The following is an 18,077-nucleotide window of genomic DNA, read 5'->3' as shown; positions in this document are numbered from 1 at the left end:
TGTGTGTGTGTGTGTGTGTGTGTGTGTGTGTGTGTGTGTGTGTGTGTGTGTAAGCTCAGCATAAGCCACTGTAGGTTGCTTCTGGCCAACAGAGGAGACTATAGCTGGTTCATCAGGAGGACTTGTTCTTGGGGTCTATGGTGAGTCTACACTGAGCAGTCTGATTACAATTCTCCATGCGGACTCCTGGAAAACTTTGGACATTTAACCAGGTTTCCACTCACTAAGGAATATGAACAGTACCCTGGCTGGAGATCCAAGGCCATGCATTGGACAAGGGACCCTTTGTATCAGTCCTTGGTCCTTCATTGTAGTGTGTGAACCTGAGCTTGGGCAGAAGCCTGCTGCGTTGGATCTGGAAGCAGGTGGAGCCAAGCTGACATCAGAGTCAGCATGGATGGTCTAGGATTTAAACCTGATCTAGTCCTGGCCCAGAAGAACCTTAGCCAGGGCTCTAGTTCTCGGCGTCGCTGTGCCTCCAAGTTCTTTTTCTTCCAAAGTTGGTGACCAAAGAAGAATAATAGTAATTAGGGAAAATAAATTAAAAGTATATAGCAAACCAAGGGAAAGCAGAGAATGAAGGGAGGGAAAAAGGCCAGGATGAGAACAATTTCTAGTGATATCTGTAAGTTGTTGTTATCAGTCCCACCCAACAAAAGTTGTTGTTTGGGCCAGTTGTGCCCAATGTCCCTTCTTCTTTCAGGACTTCAGTTGTATGAAACACCATTCCCTTTGTGACTAACAACCCAATGTTGGCTCGCAGCATCTTGCTGTGCAACTCTAGGCCCCCTGAGTCTGGGAAGGACCACCATGTTGGTGGCCTTCACATTCTAGAAGGCAGCAGAGAACTTGCAAAGGTATCCTGATATCCACCACTAAGGCCTTTGAATGCTTTGGGGAGCCCAAACCCTGGCCCTATAGCCATAAGAAACAAATACGGCAAGATTCCCGTATGTGTTTCTTAGGGTTTTGTTGCTGTGAAAAATCCATGAGGCATCCCCTTTTTTTTCTAATTTTGTTAGTTCTTTGAAATTTTCATACATGCATTCTGATCTTATTCACCTCTCCCTCCCATTCCACTCCCTTGACCCACCCAACTAGGTACAATTTTTAAAAATCAAGTGCAATTTGTGATGTACTTATTTGGATGGGGATTTCACTAGAAGGCAGTCAACCTAGCAGGAGCTGCACCCCTAAAGAAAGCTGATTCCCTCTCCCAGGAGCTCACAACTGATAATAAGTGCTCAGCCAGTGGTGGGGCCTTTGTGCCCTCCTCCACTCTCCGTCCGTGCTGGGGCTTTTGTCTGGCCTGAGCCTGCTCAGGTCTTATACATGCTGCAACAATTGCTGTGCATTCATATGTACCACTGAGCTGCAGTGTCCAGCAGACTCCGTTTCCTTGTGATCATCCACGATCTCTGAGTCTTATATTCTGAGATACACAGGTTCAAAGGTGGGAAGTTTCATTTTGCTCATGTTTTTAGAAGTTTTAGTACAAGACTAACTGGATCTATGCTTTGGGTCCAGGATAAACATCACTTCCAATGTGTTATGGCTTGAGTCTTAGATGTCCTCTTCAGGTTCATGTTTTATATGGGTGTCCCCTGGTAAGGCACTAATTTGACAGAGAGTGGAACCCTGAGGAAGTGGGATCTGGCCTGGGTCACTGAGAATGGGCTTTGATGGTTAAAGTCCAGGCCTATGTTCTGACCATTCTCTCTCCTCAGCCCTACCATGTGAACAGCTGCTACCTTGAGCTCTCATTCCCAAGACGGAGGCACTCAGGTCTGCCTTCCATGCTCTGACAGACTGAGCACCTAAAACTGTGAGCTAAGAAAAAAATCTTTTCTACTGAAAATCCCTTCTGTTTCCTATTTTGTCACCTCAACACAAGAATAAGGTGAACACAGAGCAAGGAACCAGGTGTGGTTCCAGAGGGTGTGGCTGCTCAGTTCTAGGTGGCCAAGGGCAAACAAGAGAGACAGGAAGAGGCGAAGGCAAGATAGGGCTTCTAAGGACCCACAGTGACCTGCTTCTCCAAGTAGCCCCTGTTTTCATGAGATCACATTATCTAACCACTGAGTACATCAGAGCCTTCAGGATCCAATTACTTCCCAATGATCGGGTCTTCCAATTGGAGTCCTCAACACATGCCCCTTTTGCCGGATACTTCATATCATATAATCATATACATAGTTTACTGATAAACTTACCTCAAATCTATGCTTTGAAACTATGAGGGCTCTATGGTATTAAAATCCTAGGAAACAAAACAAACAAACAAACAAACAAACAAACAAAAAACCCTAGTGGTCTGGGAGTGCTGGCATATGCCTGTAATTCCAGCACTTGGGAGGTAAGGCAGGGGGACTGTGAGTTCTAGGTCAGTGTGGACTACCTACAAAACAAAGCAAAACCAATCAGGTTGTGATGCCAGGGCAGAATAAAAGCTCTAATAGCCTTCACTACAAGGACCATGGTAACATCTTGTGGAGAATCCACAATCTGATCCTTGTAATGTGACAGGCTGTGACCATTGGTTCCACTATCTCTAAGCACAGCCAGGCAGAAGACTGAGTGAGCCAGCCTGCATGCTGTTCTGACCAAGGAGAGGGTGAGTTCTCCAATGCTCCCTCTAACTAAAGTCTCTGATCTTACCCATCCTTCCTAATTTAGCTCAGGGCCTTTCCCACCCAATCATGGCTTGACCCTCGTTGTCTCTGTTTTCTGCTCAGGTTGTTCCTACTACAAGTTGTTTATTATTATAAGAGAAAGCCTTTCTATGTACGGTCAGTCTGTTGCTATCTGTTGTGATGCTGCATACTGGCCCTGGTTGCCTCAGGGATGAAAGAATCCTCACTGACTCCAAGCGATGCTATGGGACCTTGTTCCTTAATTTAAAACTATTGGTTGACTAAAGCTGCCAACAGCCTACAGCTTGGCAGAAGAGAGGCAGGTGGGGTTTTGGTTCCTGGGTTTGGGGTCTGAAGAACACCATAAGGGGAGAAGAAGAGATAGAAAGAGTATGAGACACCATGGGCTAGGTGAGTCATGAAAACATGGCCATGAGGGCTGGCTAATTTGAGTTAGGAGTGACCCAGATGGAATGTGGTCAGTTATAACTTGGGGTTATTGATAGGGTAGTTAGATCAATAGCTTAGAGCCTAGCTATCTGCCCAGTTCTATTGTATTAAAGGCTTATCATAAATACAAAGGTTTCATGTCTTTTATCTGGAAACTGAATGATTTAAGGTGGTGTAGAAACCCCCCAATTGAGATTTTAAATCTATTACAACAGTTGTTTGCTTAGGACTTGGTCCCTACTCTCCACTCTCTAGCTGACTTCATGCTCATTTGAGACTAGGGCTATCTTAGTTCATTTTCTTTCTAGTTCTGGGTGCCAATCCTTGGTGAGAATGCCCTCAGTATGACAGGAGGTTTCAGTATCATCCTGGGATGTAGACTTCACAAAGTCCCCAATGTCTTGGACTCACAGAGGCTCCTCCGGTCTCTCTCAGGATGAAGCCAGGGGCTTCCTTCTGGGATCACTCGCCACGACTGCCAAACAGACCATTGTGGCGACACCCCCTACAGGACTGCAGGATCCTGAACTTCCTTCTCAGGGAATTCTAAGGTCTATCTTCCTCCATTTTACCCCAGAGCCTTTCCCAGAATTCCTTCCACACCTGACCTATGTTACATTCCCTAAACTCAGCTCCGTTCCTAAAGCTAGCACCGTTCCTCTCAGGGAATGAATGCACCTCTTTCCCAGCTTTCCAACGTCCCTTTTGTTTTCGCAGCAGGGTCTTGTGGTGATGACAGGATTGAGCAAGTAGTGGAAGCCAAGATTCCAGAGCATTTTTGTCAACTTTTTTTTTTTTAAGTCATATGCAGAGCTAGACCGTGTGAGTACTGGCAGTATCTGAGAAGACTATAAGGAAAGGAGGAAGAGGCAGGGTCAACATGTATGTGGGAAGGGAAATTGTGTTGTGTTAATCTCCCTCTCTCCTACTCAGTCCCACAGATCCCCATCCATGGATGCTATTCCCAGAAATGGAGAACCTGGGGTACCAGGGAGCCCATGAAGAAACTAGAACCCCATAACACCCAAAGCCTATCCTCTTACAGAAACAGAGAGGCCAAAAATCAAGTCTCTTCTAGAAAAGAGGCTCAGCCACACATGCCTGTTATCCCGGGACCTTAGAGTCTTAAAGAGAAGGATAAGAAGTTCCTAGCCAACCTGCAGTTCATATTAGTTCAAGGTTAATTTGGGCTACATAGAAATATCCTATTCAACAACAACAACAGAGAAGTCCTTTAAAGATGCGGACTAGAAGGTTGGATTTATGCTTAGGTATTATATTTCCAGTGCTTTTGCAGACAGAAGCCTAGCTGACCTTCTTGCAGGACTCGGCAGAGCCTGGCCCAGGGTTTTTCACTGGGCCTCCAGAATCAATGATCCCCATGGGATTCAGAACCTGGATTCTTATCCCAGGATAGCTGGGAAGACACAGGAACAAACCGAGTGAACAACAGGGAGGGTGGGGAGAGAAAAGGCAGGAGGAGAATAGGAGGAAAAGCTTAGGACGTGATGGCGCAATACTCCAGGTTCAAGACAGATTGGAATGTAGGAGAGGACTTTGCTTTTGGGGAGGGGGCACATATGATTGAAAGCCCTTCTCCTCTTCAGTGGGAACTCTAGCCATAGACTCTCCTGAGAGTATGGCTCTCACATCTAGCCATCACCCTCTGCAATTCAGTCCATGTGACACTTAACCACAAGACCAGAGCATCCCCAAGAGCCCAGTTGGACAAACCCAGGTCTGAGCCGAGACAACATGGCACAAGCTTGTGCCATCTCTGACCATCTCAGCCACAACTAGCATCAGCTCTGCCCAGTTCTGTGGGCCCTGCAGGAGAGAACCTCCTTTCTCCTTCAGCAGCCTCATCTACTTCTTTTTGAGGGCTGTCACGGCAGCCCTTCAAACTCATTTGACTGGGTTGGAGCGCATCACACTGTCACCGGCTCAGTTTTCATTAGACGCCTGCTTCTCAGTTAGCCTAGCCAAGCAGAAGAATTCAAACACATGCACAAATTAAATCGACATCCAAACTCCACCAATATACAAAGCAATTTAAATGATATTCATTAGAGCGATGACAAGCCCTGATGAGGCTTTCAGGAACCCGGTCCTTCAGCTTCTGCCGACTCGGTTTCATGGTCACTGAGGCGGAACTCCAGCGACTGTACCTCCATTTTTTTTTGTACACTAAGAAATGGCTCCTTCCTGACACACCTATCTCATTCTCCCTCTGTACCTCTCTGGCTCTCTTGACCCAAGTTCCTCCAGCACCAGCTGTGGACACAGGTAGAGACGTGAATGGAACAGTCACAAAGACAGGATGCAGCCATTAGGACTTCTTTTTCTCCATAAACGCTCCAATTAAACCAGATTTCAGCATCTCATAATTTCATTTCAGTTGGCCTGGGAGATCTCTAATTCACAATTATGATGGTCATAAATGTGTCCCGGGAATCTTGCTATGGGGGAGAAAATGGAAGCAAAGTGTTGAAATGCAGTAATTTTTGAAAAACATGGCCCCAAACTTAAAAGAGCACCTTTTCAAAATTTTTTGTTGTTGTTTGTGTGCTACTGGGGCTGGAACCAAGAATGATGTGTTTGCTATGCAAAGGCTCCACCACTGAGCTGCATCTCTGGCCATATTTTAGTTTTGAAAAGAGTAGACTAGCCATTCTACTGCTGTCCAGGACTGCAAAGGAAGGATGCCAGAGGCTGGTGAGACCTGCTGAGAGGGGAGGGCTCCCATGCCTGAGTCTCCAGCTATGATACACCCTGATTCATCACCAGCTAAGTAAGGACAGAGCAAGGCCATGGTCATCCCATTATGTCCTTAGGCTTTGGAATTTGCAGGCTAACTGATATACTTAGTCGGGGGATGGGTAAAGACTGCAGACACCAATGCCCGGCACGTCTGTTTATAATTTTATGCTCGGGGTTAATTGTGTGCGTCCTTGGCTTCGATCAGTAATATCAGCATGTGAGACTGCGACATGTACCCATATTGGCAAAAGAGTCTTAGAAATTCTCAGAGACTAGAAATACACTTTCGTCACTAAGAGACAAGAGATCTGGCTTTAAAAGCCACCTTGTCAAATAATGGTAGATGGCACTGTCCCATCGTTCTAGATCTGTGATATCCAAATGGCTGGTACACTGTAAGAACTCACTCTTGTGATTTTATTTCATTTCTACTTGAATACTCACCATATGGCTATTATCTGCTATCTGGTGACACTGAAGCTTAGATGGTAAATGACAATGGAGCCTAACTCCACTGAGCTAAGTATGGACCATACATTGTAGAGGGCTCACCTCGTTGGCCATTATGAGTTATTTATTAATATATTAGTTCATGGCATTATACAAATGTTGTAGAGAGGTATTTCCTTTGGTCTACTGTTAGATTTTAATTTTGAAAGCACTTGTAATAGAGGTGGGACATGGATCCCCAAACTCCTAGCCTCCGGGAGCAGTTTTAACTGAAGCCTCCCGAGATCCAGTGCTGTCACTAGGCTGAGTCAGCCTTGGGCTGTCTGGGACTGACTCAAACATCATGAACTGTCAGGCAGTTAACCAACAATTTGGCACGTCCATTGTCTTGGCAAGGTGGAGAACGTGGTCTCCAAATGTAGTACTTTGGAATGGATGCCTTTGTAACTCAGAGCCTGTTCATACAGGGTTTTCTTGCTCTGAGTCTTTGAGGTGTGTGTGTGTGTGTGTGTGTGTGTGTGTGTGTGTGTGTGTGTCCTGTCAAAACCATAGAGATAGAAAAATGTAATGGGGTATGGCAAGAAGATTCCTGCCGTGGGCTTAGGGAACTCAACATAGCAATAGATTGGGCGATTAGCAACCCCTTGCAAACAAAATCAGTGTTTAATTACTGCTCTGCCCTGATTTAACACCGGACATGGGGAAGTTAGCATTTTCCAGAAAGGAAGGAGCAGGGGCTGCCCCCCACCTCCGCCCCCGTGAATGAAAACTAGCCATCCCATGTTTTGCATAAGACCAGCAGTGCCTGGCAAAGACAGGGACTGAATGGCATTCTGAGCATCTTTTTGGTGTTTTCTCAGATCTGCTGGAGACCTCAAGATATCCAGTGATGCGCATGCTCCAAAGACGTGTGTACTTCCAGGTTGTCTTTGCCAACGATTACAACTACTTCCTAATAAATCCCCAGGGAGAAAGAAGCGTAGTGCTTCTATTACCAGAAAAATACCTCTTCGGTGCAGTGAAAATGGTCATTTCTCCATTAGCTGAATGGATAATGGTTATTATTTTAAACTTAAAGTATTTATTATTAAAGAGTGGTGCTGGGGTTCGCTGTTTTTATTCTTATGATTGCTTCCTATAACACTGTTGTTTCTGCTCTAAATTGTCAACAGAATAAAGTGCCATTATAGCGCTCCTGTGTCTGAATTGTACAAACAGATGAATTCTAAAAAAAATAAAATCATCTATAGTTATTATTATTGCTGTTATTATTATATTTGTATTAGGTAACTGGGAAGTTTCTGGAACACTCAGTCTACTGAGGGTAGCCTTGTATTCCTTCTACTCTTGTGTCCTCTGTCTTCACAAAGGCTCCCTCAAGGTGGAGCCAGGCAGCTAAGAGGGCTTCTTAACTTCTATATATCTTGTCACATTTTGTAGACCTGCAGAGGCTAGGGCCAGTGAAGCCTACCAACCTGCAGCAATCCGGTGATGAGAGGGAATCCTCTCTGGGATGCAAAGGCTCTGGCCTGACTTCCCTGCAGGCTGGCCTCCTTCTGAATTCAGGGCACCCTGGGGAGAAGTGCTGTCCTGTGTTAACACACACACACACACACACACACACACACACACACACACACACATTTCTTCTACAGAATGAAAATTGAATGGCGATACCAGAGAGGCAAGGTGCTCACCATCAAGCCTCCCAAACTTTCGTGTAAGATTTTGTTTAATTATAGAATTCTTGCTGCCTCAAATTTAAAAGATACATCCTTGATATTTTTGCTAAATGTTGACTGCAGCGAATAGCTAAGATGTGGCATATTGATTTCTTGTTGTGAATTGAGCTGTTCAAGCTCCATTTAAGATTTTCATCTTGCATGTAGCCCTGAGCACATCATAGCACCATAAATTAGTTAAATTGCACATTTATCACAAATGTTATTTTAAGATACTGCGTAAATGTGATGGCTGGAAGATATACCATAGGACCCCAGTGAGACTGAGCATGGGCGGTGGTTGAGGTCAGGGTCACCTGCGCACCTGTGATTAAAGCCCCCTCCCTCTGTGAATCCACCATCCCTCCAAGAGCCATTTGCAGGCCTCCTTGGACACCAATCTCACCATTTACTCTCCTTCTCTGTTCACATCAGCCATAGACTGCATGGTCAACAGTAGACTTGGTATTCCCTTTGGATGGTCCTTCTTGATTTGGGGCTATGATCTAATAGTCTTCTTATATATTGCCTACCCTGTTGCAAGGTGAGGGTTTAGTGGTTTAGGGGAAAGTGGTCCACCTCCCAATGCTAAAAAGACTCTCTTTTACAAAGAGGTTTGTATTCAATAGCTCTCCTTACTAATACTTCCCTGGAGGTAGAATTAATTTAGGGTTTCCGTTAGTACCAGCAGGCTGAGTCCAAGGCACAACTGAGTGTGTAACTCACTACCCACCTTGGCTATCAATCTCCATGTCTCCCCCCAAATTGAACAGCCCTGATAATAATCCTGGGGGAGGGTGACGAGGATTTCTCAGAGTGTTGGGTCCTTCTCAACTGTGAAGAGGGGGGCTCCACCATCACTCACACAAATCCCCTCTCCCTTCAAGCCACATGGGCCCTGGTGATGACGAGAGTGTTGTCAGTTTAATCTGTTAGATGCAGGACTTTGGATTCTAATAAACCGATGCTATATTTAACCTGTGAAAAATTCAAGAGTGGAAATCTGGGCTTCAGGATGCAAAGATGCAGAAAGCACAGCGGGGAGGGGAGGGGGTCTCTGTCTCCTGAGCCAGGTTCTAGGATGGTAGCAGGTATCCTGGTAGACTAGAACAACCCTCAGCTTCCTCTGGGTAGGGGACCTTAGAGAGAAAGACATGGGTTGGCCACACTGGAGGCAGAGAGCGGGGCAGACCTTGGACCCAGAGGCCAACAATCCTGAGGCTGTGCCTTACCTGTGTGCCCCAAGTCACAAGGCTGGAGTAGAGCCCCTGTGTCACTACCTGCCAGACACCCATTTTAAACTCCAGCAGAGTTCTTTCCAAAACCAGAGGGGGGGGGGATTGCTGAGAAAACAGAGTAGATGGCACATTTAGACTTGTCTTGACAAAAAGGGGTGGGGAGAGGGAAAAACCCGTAGGCGTGTTGCCGAACATTTTTGAAAGGGCTTAATTTAAATTTTTAATAAAAGAGTATCTTTTCTTCCTTCGAGTTGAGGTGTTTTATGTATTACATGGGTGTATCACATCTCTCATTTGTATAATTCTAGGTTAGGAGCTCTGATTCTGCCTAACTGCAAGACTAGCTTCAATATAGTAATAAAGGTATTTTACAGTTTTACATGATGTTCTCAGCATTTTGTTGGAGTGATTTGCCAGGGCCAATAAAAGCTTGTGATTATCATATAAATGCTTCCTCCCTACTCCTCTCCTCTTCCCCCTACCCCCACCCCTGCCATGGATGGACCAAACTCCTCCCAATCCCTACCAGACCTGGTTGTCTCTGGTTGCTTTAACTTGGGAAGAACAGATGACCCCCCACGTCTGAATACCTGGGTCCTCTCTGCTTTCCCCTTTGAAAATCTTAAGTTACCAAGAATGAGCCATTAAGTTACCAAGAATGAGCCATAATGTGCAGAATCTTCTTAAGACCCTTCAGTTCAGGAACACTATGGGGCATCCAGAAAGGACACCAGAGCCACCCAGGAGATGTATCCAGCGTGACCTGATTGAGCTCTGACAGTGGAGACTTTATTACAACATTCCTTGCCCACAGGGGTTTAGCCTCATGTGCATCTCTGATGTCTTTCCAATTTTTATTCCTGAGGGAAATGCTATACAAGCCTCCTAGAGTTCTTTATAAACACCAAAGTTCACTAAAACTCCCCCTGATTTACGCGCAGCCTCCAACTGCCAGCACCTGGCAGACACAGCAACCGAGTCAGTCATAAACAGATCGCATACAATTTAATTTTAATGTGCTCGTTAGTCGTAGCACATCTCAGACATAATTGTGAACGCAACACAAAATTATAGCAAAAAGACAATTTTAATGCTGCCGTAGAAAAAAAGGGTTATATGAAGAGTCACATCATGGTGTGCCATCGTCAACAACAAAACAGGGCACAGAGTGTGTCACTGTGTCTGTGGTGTTTACATGCCAATATTTTATACATAGGTTCTCATATGGTGTCAGCTGTCAGTTATTTCTGCAAATTAACTGCCAGAAATGGAGACCAGAATGGCTTGGAGAGCCGGTAACCACGGGTTACCTTTCATAAGCCTAAAGATAAAACTGCAGTGTGGGATCTTGGGAGAATAATTAGGAGGAACAAAACAAAGTTACCGATTGAAATTTAAAAAGAAAAAAAGAAAGAAAGAAAAAAGAAAAGAAAAAAGAGAAAGGAAAAAAAATCCCACATTATGAACTAGCAACCGAGAGGGCTTATAAATAAGTGAAGGGGGCTGTCCCACAGAACGCCTCTTGACTTTTAAGCAAAGGATTACAGTACAAACATTTTAAAGGCTTTATCAATGTTCAGGAAATACAGTACAAGTTGGGTTTTTTTTTTTTAATCTTTTTTTTTCCTTTTCGAATAGACTTAACCCTTTGAGCACTGAGTTTACTTTGAGCATCCTTTAATTTCTAATAAATACCTTTAAGAACCATGTGCAAAATAGTTATGATGCCTGCCAGGGATGGATTTCCTGGCCTCAAAACAAATGATAATAGAATGCTAATAAATATGTATAATTTAAACATGAACCCTCTATCAATATAGATGTGCCGTATAGCAAAACAAACATCATACCTTGCTTTGAGATAATGCTTCTGTATATTTTATAAATGCTATCTGTGGTATTTTCTGTATAATTTACAATGTTTGCATGTAAAAAAAAACACAAACCTTAAAAAAAAAGAAAAAGATAAGGAAATATACACTATACAGAGGCATGGCTTGTGCCCAGAGTATAGCAGATACATAAAACACTTGTTATAAATGCAAGAAAGAAAGGGTCATTTAACCAGTCACATTTTCCCATAAGAGTTTGAAATCTATACAATATATACATCTATGTTTCAATGTGAAAATAATATTCTTTTAAATTTCAAGGCGTGTCATACCCCTGCATAAATGGAGGTTCCTAATATTCCTTATAACTAAGCTGGTAACGAGTTTAAAAACAGAGTTTCATACATTATTATTATTCATTATTATTTTGTTTTATTATTATCTTTTTTTTTATTAACCAAATTAATGCAAAAGTGCTTCGTAGTACTCAGAGGGCTAAAGATGAAAGGGTGGGAAATGCCAGCACACCCAAGTCTCATGGAAAAAGTGTGCCTGGTTTCCTTATAAATGCTTAATTAAACCGTCTGTTAATGCATGCAGCTTGAAGCATCGAGGGGATGCTCACAATTAAATCCCATTTACACAAAGTTCCAAACACTTAGCACTGCGTTTTAACCTTCGTTATTTTACCAGTAACAACAGCTGATTATATGCACCTCTCTATTAAACACTGTACAGTTAGACCGAACAGTCCAGCCCAGAACAATCCTCTGCAGTGAACATAAGAACGTGTGCCAAGAACAAGACAGAGGGGCTTTAAGGTGCCTTCAGCATTTTCTCCTCCAGTCATTTCCGCTCTGGAGCAAACGCTACTGTTTCTCCAGTTCAGAAACGAACAGGAGGTGGTCTTCCGGTGATTTCCCGTGGGTTTTGCTAAGGTGAAGTTTAACAGCATGCTTGCTCGCAAAGGTCCGATTACAAAGTTTGCACTGGTAGGTGGTCCCCAGATCCTCCTCCGGGGAGGATGTCACCAGTTTTTCAGACGGCGACTTGGTTTGTGCTATTTGATTGTTAATCTGTTCGGTGGACAATTTTGATAAGTCCCGTAGCCGGAAGCCCAGATGTGACTCTAGGTGGCTGATGTACGTGGAAGGAGTCCTGATTTGTGACGCACAGTCGTTACAAAAGAACACTGGGTGTCCAGTGTCCAAGTTTTTGAGGAACTTTGTTCCACCTGTCCTTCGAAGTTGGTACTTCACATTGGCCAGCCAATGGCTGATGGTGGTCATGGAGAGGCCGGTGAACCTGGAGATGTGCATGCGCTCCTGGGGGCTCAGATCAGACATGATGTACTTCCCTTCTGAAGTCTGCCGTAGGCTGGCTGCAAACTGCGCCTGCAGGATTAGCAGGTGCTGAGGATTCCAGTTTGACTGGCGGCCTTTCCTCTTCTGCGCCGGAGTCGACTCCTCGGCCTCTTCCAGGGTGGCCCCGTCAATGTCAGACTTCTCAGAGATGCTGGAAGGAGTGGAGGATTTTGACGTGTGGCTCTCTGTCAAGTTCTTCAACATATCGGATATATCTGACAAGGCATTCTCACGCAGCGGCGAGTTTGACATGAATGATACGACGGCAGATGTCTTTGCCGTTGTCACCGTGGATGAAGAAGTTGCCGGGGATGTGGACGTGGGGGACAAAAGCCCTGAACCTAAAGAGCAACCTTTGTCGCTCTTCCCTTTTGTCAAGTCTATGGGCTGGTCATTGTTGACGTGGTAGAAATAGCGGTCCAGATGCTCCGCCTTCTTGGCCTGAAGGGGTGGCGGGGTGGCCACAGCTGCCTTCTCGGCCAGACTGTTGCTCATCTTGAAAAGCATGCTCATGGGGTCCAGCGCAGGCAGCGAGGGCTTGGCAGCCTTGCCCAGGTGGATGTTCATGACCGACTGCAGGGCACTCAGGGGGTTCACAAAAGGCTGTTCTGGTGGGTGGTCCGTGATAATGGCTGTGCTGCCGCTGAGACCTCCGCTCAGGGGCTTCACCAGTTCCTTGCCATTCTCCACGGGCTCTGCGGAGGGGCTCGCCTCCTTGCACGCATCTCTTGGTGGGCTGGGGCTGTTCTCCTGGCTTTTGAAGCCGCCATCGCAGGAGGCCTCCATCTTGATGGGCTCGCTCTGCTCGCTGCTGCACGGGGACGGCGTGGCCCGCTTGGGTGGCGAAAGCTTGCCTTCCGGCTCTTTCATTTTCTCCTCAACTTTGGCAACTTTCTCCGTGACTTTTTTCACCAGTTCCTCCATGGCGTGAAAGTTTGTCTTGGGCATGGGAGAGGTTTGGCTGCTGGGTGGAGAGACCAGGGTCTGGGTTTTTGTGGGAGACACGATTTCGCTGTTGCCAAACATGGGTTTCAGGGGCGTGCTCTTCCCCGAGGAACCCAGGGACAACTTCATCATGTTGGGGAGTTGGTAGGCAGCGTGGATGCTGGGATAGCCGCCCCAGCTGGGAGTGCCATTCTGAGCCTTGTTGATGGCAGACGTCACTGTGTTCTCGAGGGATTTAAGGATATCTAGTCCGCCTTTAGGGCTCTCTTCTAGGTCGTTTTCAGTCAAATAGTGGTACTTGGAAGAAATGTCATACTTTTCCTCCTCTTCACTGGGCTTCTCTCTCTCCTTGGGTTTCTCATCCGGGACTGCTTTCTCCTTGTCCACTTCCTTTTTGATCTCCACCGTCAGCTTCGGGGAGACACTCGCGGGCGTATTGGAGGGAGACGTGAATGTGGTGGCTGCCAGTGGCACAGACTGCACCTTCTCGTCCAGCAAGGTGGTGATGGTGGGCGTGACCGGTGTCTCCATGATGGGCTTCCCCTTCTTCATGGCCGAGTTTGTGACCTTGATAAAATGGCCAGTGACCATCATGTGAGCTGTGAGCTCCTGGAGCGTGTCATGGGAGCTGCCACACTCCATGCATTTGAGGATCTGAGACTTGCGGGCCTCGAAGTGCCATGCATAACTGGCCCCGTTCTGGTGGCCGTACCGGTTATTTGGCGTGATGTAAGGGTTGGAGTTCTTCTGCAGAGCGTCGCTGGCATCAGACAGGGTGGCTTTGGGGGTTCCACCTGTGGAATCAGGGGAGCTAGGCAGCTCCAGCTCCAGAGAAGGTTTCTTCCGAGCAGCAGGGATGATTTTGGCTGCAACGGGTGTGACAGGTTCCTTGAGAGGCACTTTTTGGTAGTGTTTAGTTTTGATCATATGGACGCTCAGGTCTTGGAGGGACTCAAAGGAGTGGCCACAGTACATACACTTGAGCACCTTCTGAGCATCCTCCTTCCCCTCCATCTCCAACAAAGACCGTTTGCGAGGCTTGGACCAGCGCTTGGGGTTGTTGTTGTCGGTCTCGTGGTTGTCATCGCGATAGTGACCTGTCTCATTCATGTGCACGGTCAGCTCTACCAGAGTGTCATAGGCAGCACTACAGTCTTTGCAACGGAACTTGCTGGCCCCAGTGAAAATGGAGCCGTACAGCTTGCTGCTCTGGCGGTACAGCTGCACGGTGCTGAACAGGCTGGGCTCTGGCAGCATTCGGTTCTGGGACACCTGCTGCAGGGTCTTCGCCATGGCACTCTGGTGCCAGTCAAAGCTCCCGCTGCCACAGCTGCTGCTGCTACTGCTGCTGCTGCTACTGCTGCCGCCATTGTTCTCGGAGGAGGGCTGGTGCAGGTTCAGGTTGAGGTTGGACCAATAGGAATTGGACAGGAAGTTGTTGTACACGGCCTTCATCTGCTCCAGGCTATCGGACACGGTGGTGTCCTCCAGGGGCACCTGGACCTCCTTGGTCTCCTCCTCATTCTTGATGGAACTACTTTCAAAGTCAGCCATCCGGTCACTCGTCTCACTGATGTGAGACTCGCTGTCCATTTCATGGCTGGAGAACTCAGCGGCCGGTGAGTTCTGGTAGCTAGGGCAGGCCTTGCTGAGTTCCTTCTCTGGACACATGTACTTGGCTGAGGGCTCTCCATCTGCCGCTTGTTCCTCCGGCTCTACGTCATCTTCTACCAAGGCAGCTGCCTTTAACTCATCGGAAACATAGGCTGCCATGATCACAGGTGAGAACAAAGAGGAAGAGGGGAGAAAGGAAGAAAGAAAAAGAATGTTAATAAATAAGTGTGGATTGTACCAAGAATACGTTCTTGACTCTTGGGAAGGTGGCAAATGAGACGGGCACATTTATTTGTAAAATTAAATAGTTAAAATGTGATGTTTCTTTGGAGCAAAAAAAAAAATTCTGCTCTTCAAACATAATTTGCCACCTTATTCTTCTCAAGGGGCAACAGCTTGAAATTAAAACTAAATTTGAAATTAATGAAGCACATTCTGGAGGTGGCATTCACTTCTAAAGTAATAAATTACTTGTATCAACCTCAGAGACAGCAGTTCCTGTCTGTCAATTAATATGTCTTATGCTTCTCCTACCTCTAATGCATTTCTTAACAGACAGACTCACAATTTAAATTAAGCAAGCACTTTTTTTTAACTCATTACATTTTTGAGGCTCCATCTTTAATAAATATAAAGTACAAAAACATCAATAAGATTTTCCACCTAGTAAAACAGAAAGTCCATCAGTTATAATAGATTAAAATCAAAGATTGTGGCTTTTTTCTCCTTCTTTTCTTCTTCCTAGAAAAGTAGCTTCGGACCAAGGTCAGGCGCCTGAAGTATTCTGAACGGGACAGGACATGGGGAGTGGCTCCCACTCAGCACAGGTGCTGGCCCCACAGACTCAGTCTCCTACCCACCCACCCACCCACACCATCATGTGGAATTATATCAGAACAGGTTCAGGAAAATTGGTATGCGGAGCTCACTCCTGCTGTATAAATATATACAAGACCTGCTGGTGGACCTTACAAATGTCAAAGTGTTTGCTCTTTAGACTACTTTGTCAATATTTACTCAGCACAAGCCCCATGCGTATCCTACAGGGACTCTGTCTTTTTGGAGGCCTTGTGCTGGGGATGGAAACCCAGCAGGCATTCCTGAGCAGGTGGACGGCAGGGCTCAGCAGCTGGGAGGTCTAGAAGAACCCCCACCCCTTCGGGAGGCACATAGCCTGGGGAACACCTGTGCAACGGGACACTATGGTACAATTTTTCCAACCTCTGGGTATTCTATACCTTGGTGGTCTTATCTATGCTGTGGTGTGACCAACGCTTCATGAGCAACAGCTTTAAGTAAAGGAGAAAGGGGTTCGGGTGGGTGATTTTTCTTCTTCCTGTCAGGATCTAAAGTGGACATAGGGTGTGCCATGTGCATTTGCAATTCCAGCTCTGGGGAGGTAGAGGCAGCAGGGTGGGCTTGAGACTACCCTGTTCTACATAGTGAGTTCCAGGCCATCAGCCAGGGCTAAATGATAAGACCTTTTTACAAGTTGGTTTCAAAAGGCTAACGGTGACCATATGGAGTGGTGGGAAGATGGCACTGGTAATTGCCATGCTGATTTTAAAAAATAAGAGATCTTAGAAAGAGAAGGGGGATGTTTCGTTTGTAGAATTCGATAGGTGAGGAGATTTGCTCCAGGTGAATTTCACATCAGAAAAATAAAGTTTAAAAGAATGGAAATGATTCTGTGAAAACCATACAGTGACAACCTCTACCCCAACTCTATCAGTATCCTTCCTATATCACCATCAAATCTGCATTTGTTCTGAGCCCCACAAATTTCTAAGCTGAACTTCAAGGGAGGCAACATGTGATCTTGGATGGGAACCACGACCCGGTTTTGAGAAAGGGACACTTCTCTTTATATGTGTGGCAGAACCTTGCGGAATAGCTGGGAGTAGCTGTCTACACCTGTCATCAACTCTAGCATTGAGGAGGCATAGGCAAGAGGATCAGGAGGTCAGGCTAGGCTGGATCACATAGGGAGATCTGTATCAAAGAGAAACAGGGAAGAGAGACTGCCAGAAGTGTGTTTCTTTAGTGTCCAGTGTGCAGTGCTGTGGTAAGCCTGGAGTCTAAGACACTCAGGGAAAGTTCAGGGGACCATCAAAGAGCCTAAGGGAGACTCTTCCAGCAAACACAATGAGGAATGTGACCCATGCGTTAGAACAGCAACCAGAAAGAGCAATAACCATCTCCCTCATAACGTTCCCCAATTTGTAGGACATTCTAGAAATCTTGACTCACAAATGACTCCAGAGAGCCAATCTGGAGGAAGGTTGGTGGGAGTCAAGTGACCAAGTGTCCCCAGTTTGTCTGGACTTATCCTGGCTTAAGACTTCCCGTCTCTCAGGAGTCCATAAGGTCTAGGGCAAACTGATGAGGTCTGTTCACACAGCACAGTGGAGGCTGGGCACTGGGAGTTTGCAGTTTCCCTTACACTTCTTTCAGAGGGCAACTAAAAAGGGTAAACTGAGTCTCAGTTTCTGGAAACTCACTGGGTGGCCCCAAGCACCAGGAAGAGGCTCTACTACACAAACTGGGATAAGAAAGACATATGGCCTGTGTTGCTGCCAGAGACCTAAGGGGAAGTGGGTCCCCACCCAGACAAGGGCACATGCTGTGATGATCTGAACAGGGAACGTCCTTGATGTGCTAATGTGTTTTCAAAGCTTGGTCCTCTGCTACTGCTCCTGTTTAACCCGAGCTGTGACCTAGTTGTGACCTGAGACTATAACCCAGATGGCAGAGCAGGCCGCTGGGATCAGATTTGGAAGGTTTCTGGCCTGAGCACTCTGCTTCCAGCCTGGCAACAGGTGACCAGACTCCTGACATACTTGCCACTGTAATGTGACATCAGTCCCCTGAAACCAGGAGCCAAAAATTAATCCTTCCTTCCTTAAGTTGTTTATGCTAGGAATCCTGTCCCAACATTGAGAAAAGAAATGAATATGGCAACCTTGTTTCGTGGATTGGCACCTCAGAGTCACAACCTGAAGCCAGAGTACCACACACTGACGCATTGCTTAGCTTGCACAGAATTAAGAATGGGAGAGGAATAAATCTA

The 18,077-nt window shown here is 46.1% G+C and overlaps 1 protein-coding gene across 3 annotated transcripts in view; it reads right to left on the bottom strand.

Annotated features, from left to right (window-relative positions):
- Positions 1-10,238: 10,238 nt before the first annotated feature.
- The window catches only part of Tshz3 (teashirt zinc finger homeobox 3), an 80,758-nt gene continuing 72,919 nt past the window's right edge, over positions 10,239-18,077 (bottom strand). For 2 of the 3 annotated variants that reach the window (XM_029479958.1, XM_029479957.1), the window contains exon 2: positions 10,253-15,159. In XM_029479958.1, the coding sequence (XP_029335818.1) occupies positions 11,954-15,064 (3,111 nt within the window). In that variant the 5' untranslated portion in view covers positions 15,065-15,159 and the 3' untranslated portion in view covers positions 10,253-11,953. Of the gene's footprint in view, positions 15,160-18,077 lie in introns of all 3 variants that reach the window. The other variant, XM_021168073.2, reaches the window with a different exon arrangement.

This window comes from Mus caroli, chromosome 7, assembly GCF_900094665.2.
Source record: "Mus caroli chromosome 7, CAROLI_EIJ_v1.1, whole genome shotgun sequence".
NCBI classification, from domain to species: Eukaryota; Metazoa; Chordata; class Mammalia; order Rodentia; family Muridae; genus Mus; species Mus caroli.
The sequence above is the reverse complement of the archived record's forward strand: the minus strand, read 5'-3'. Positions and strand labels throughout refer to the sequence as shown.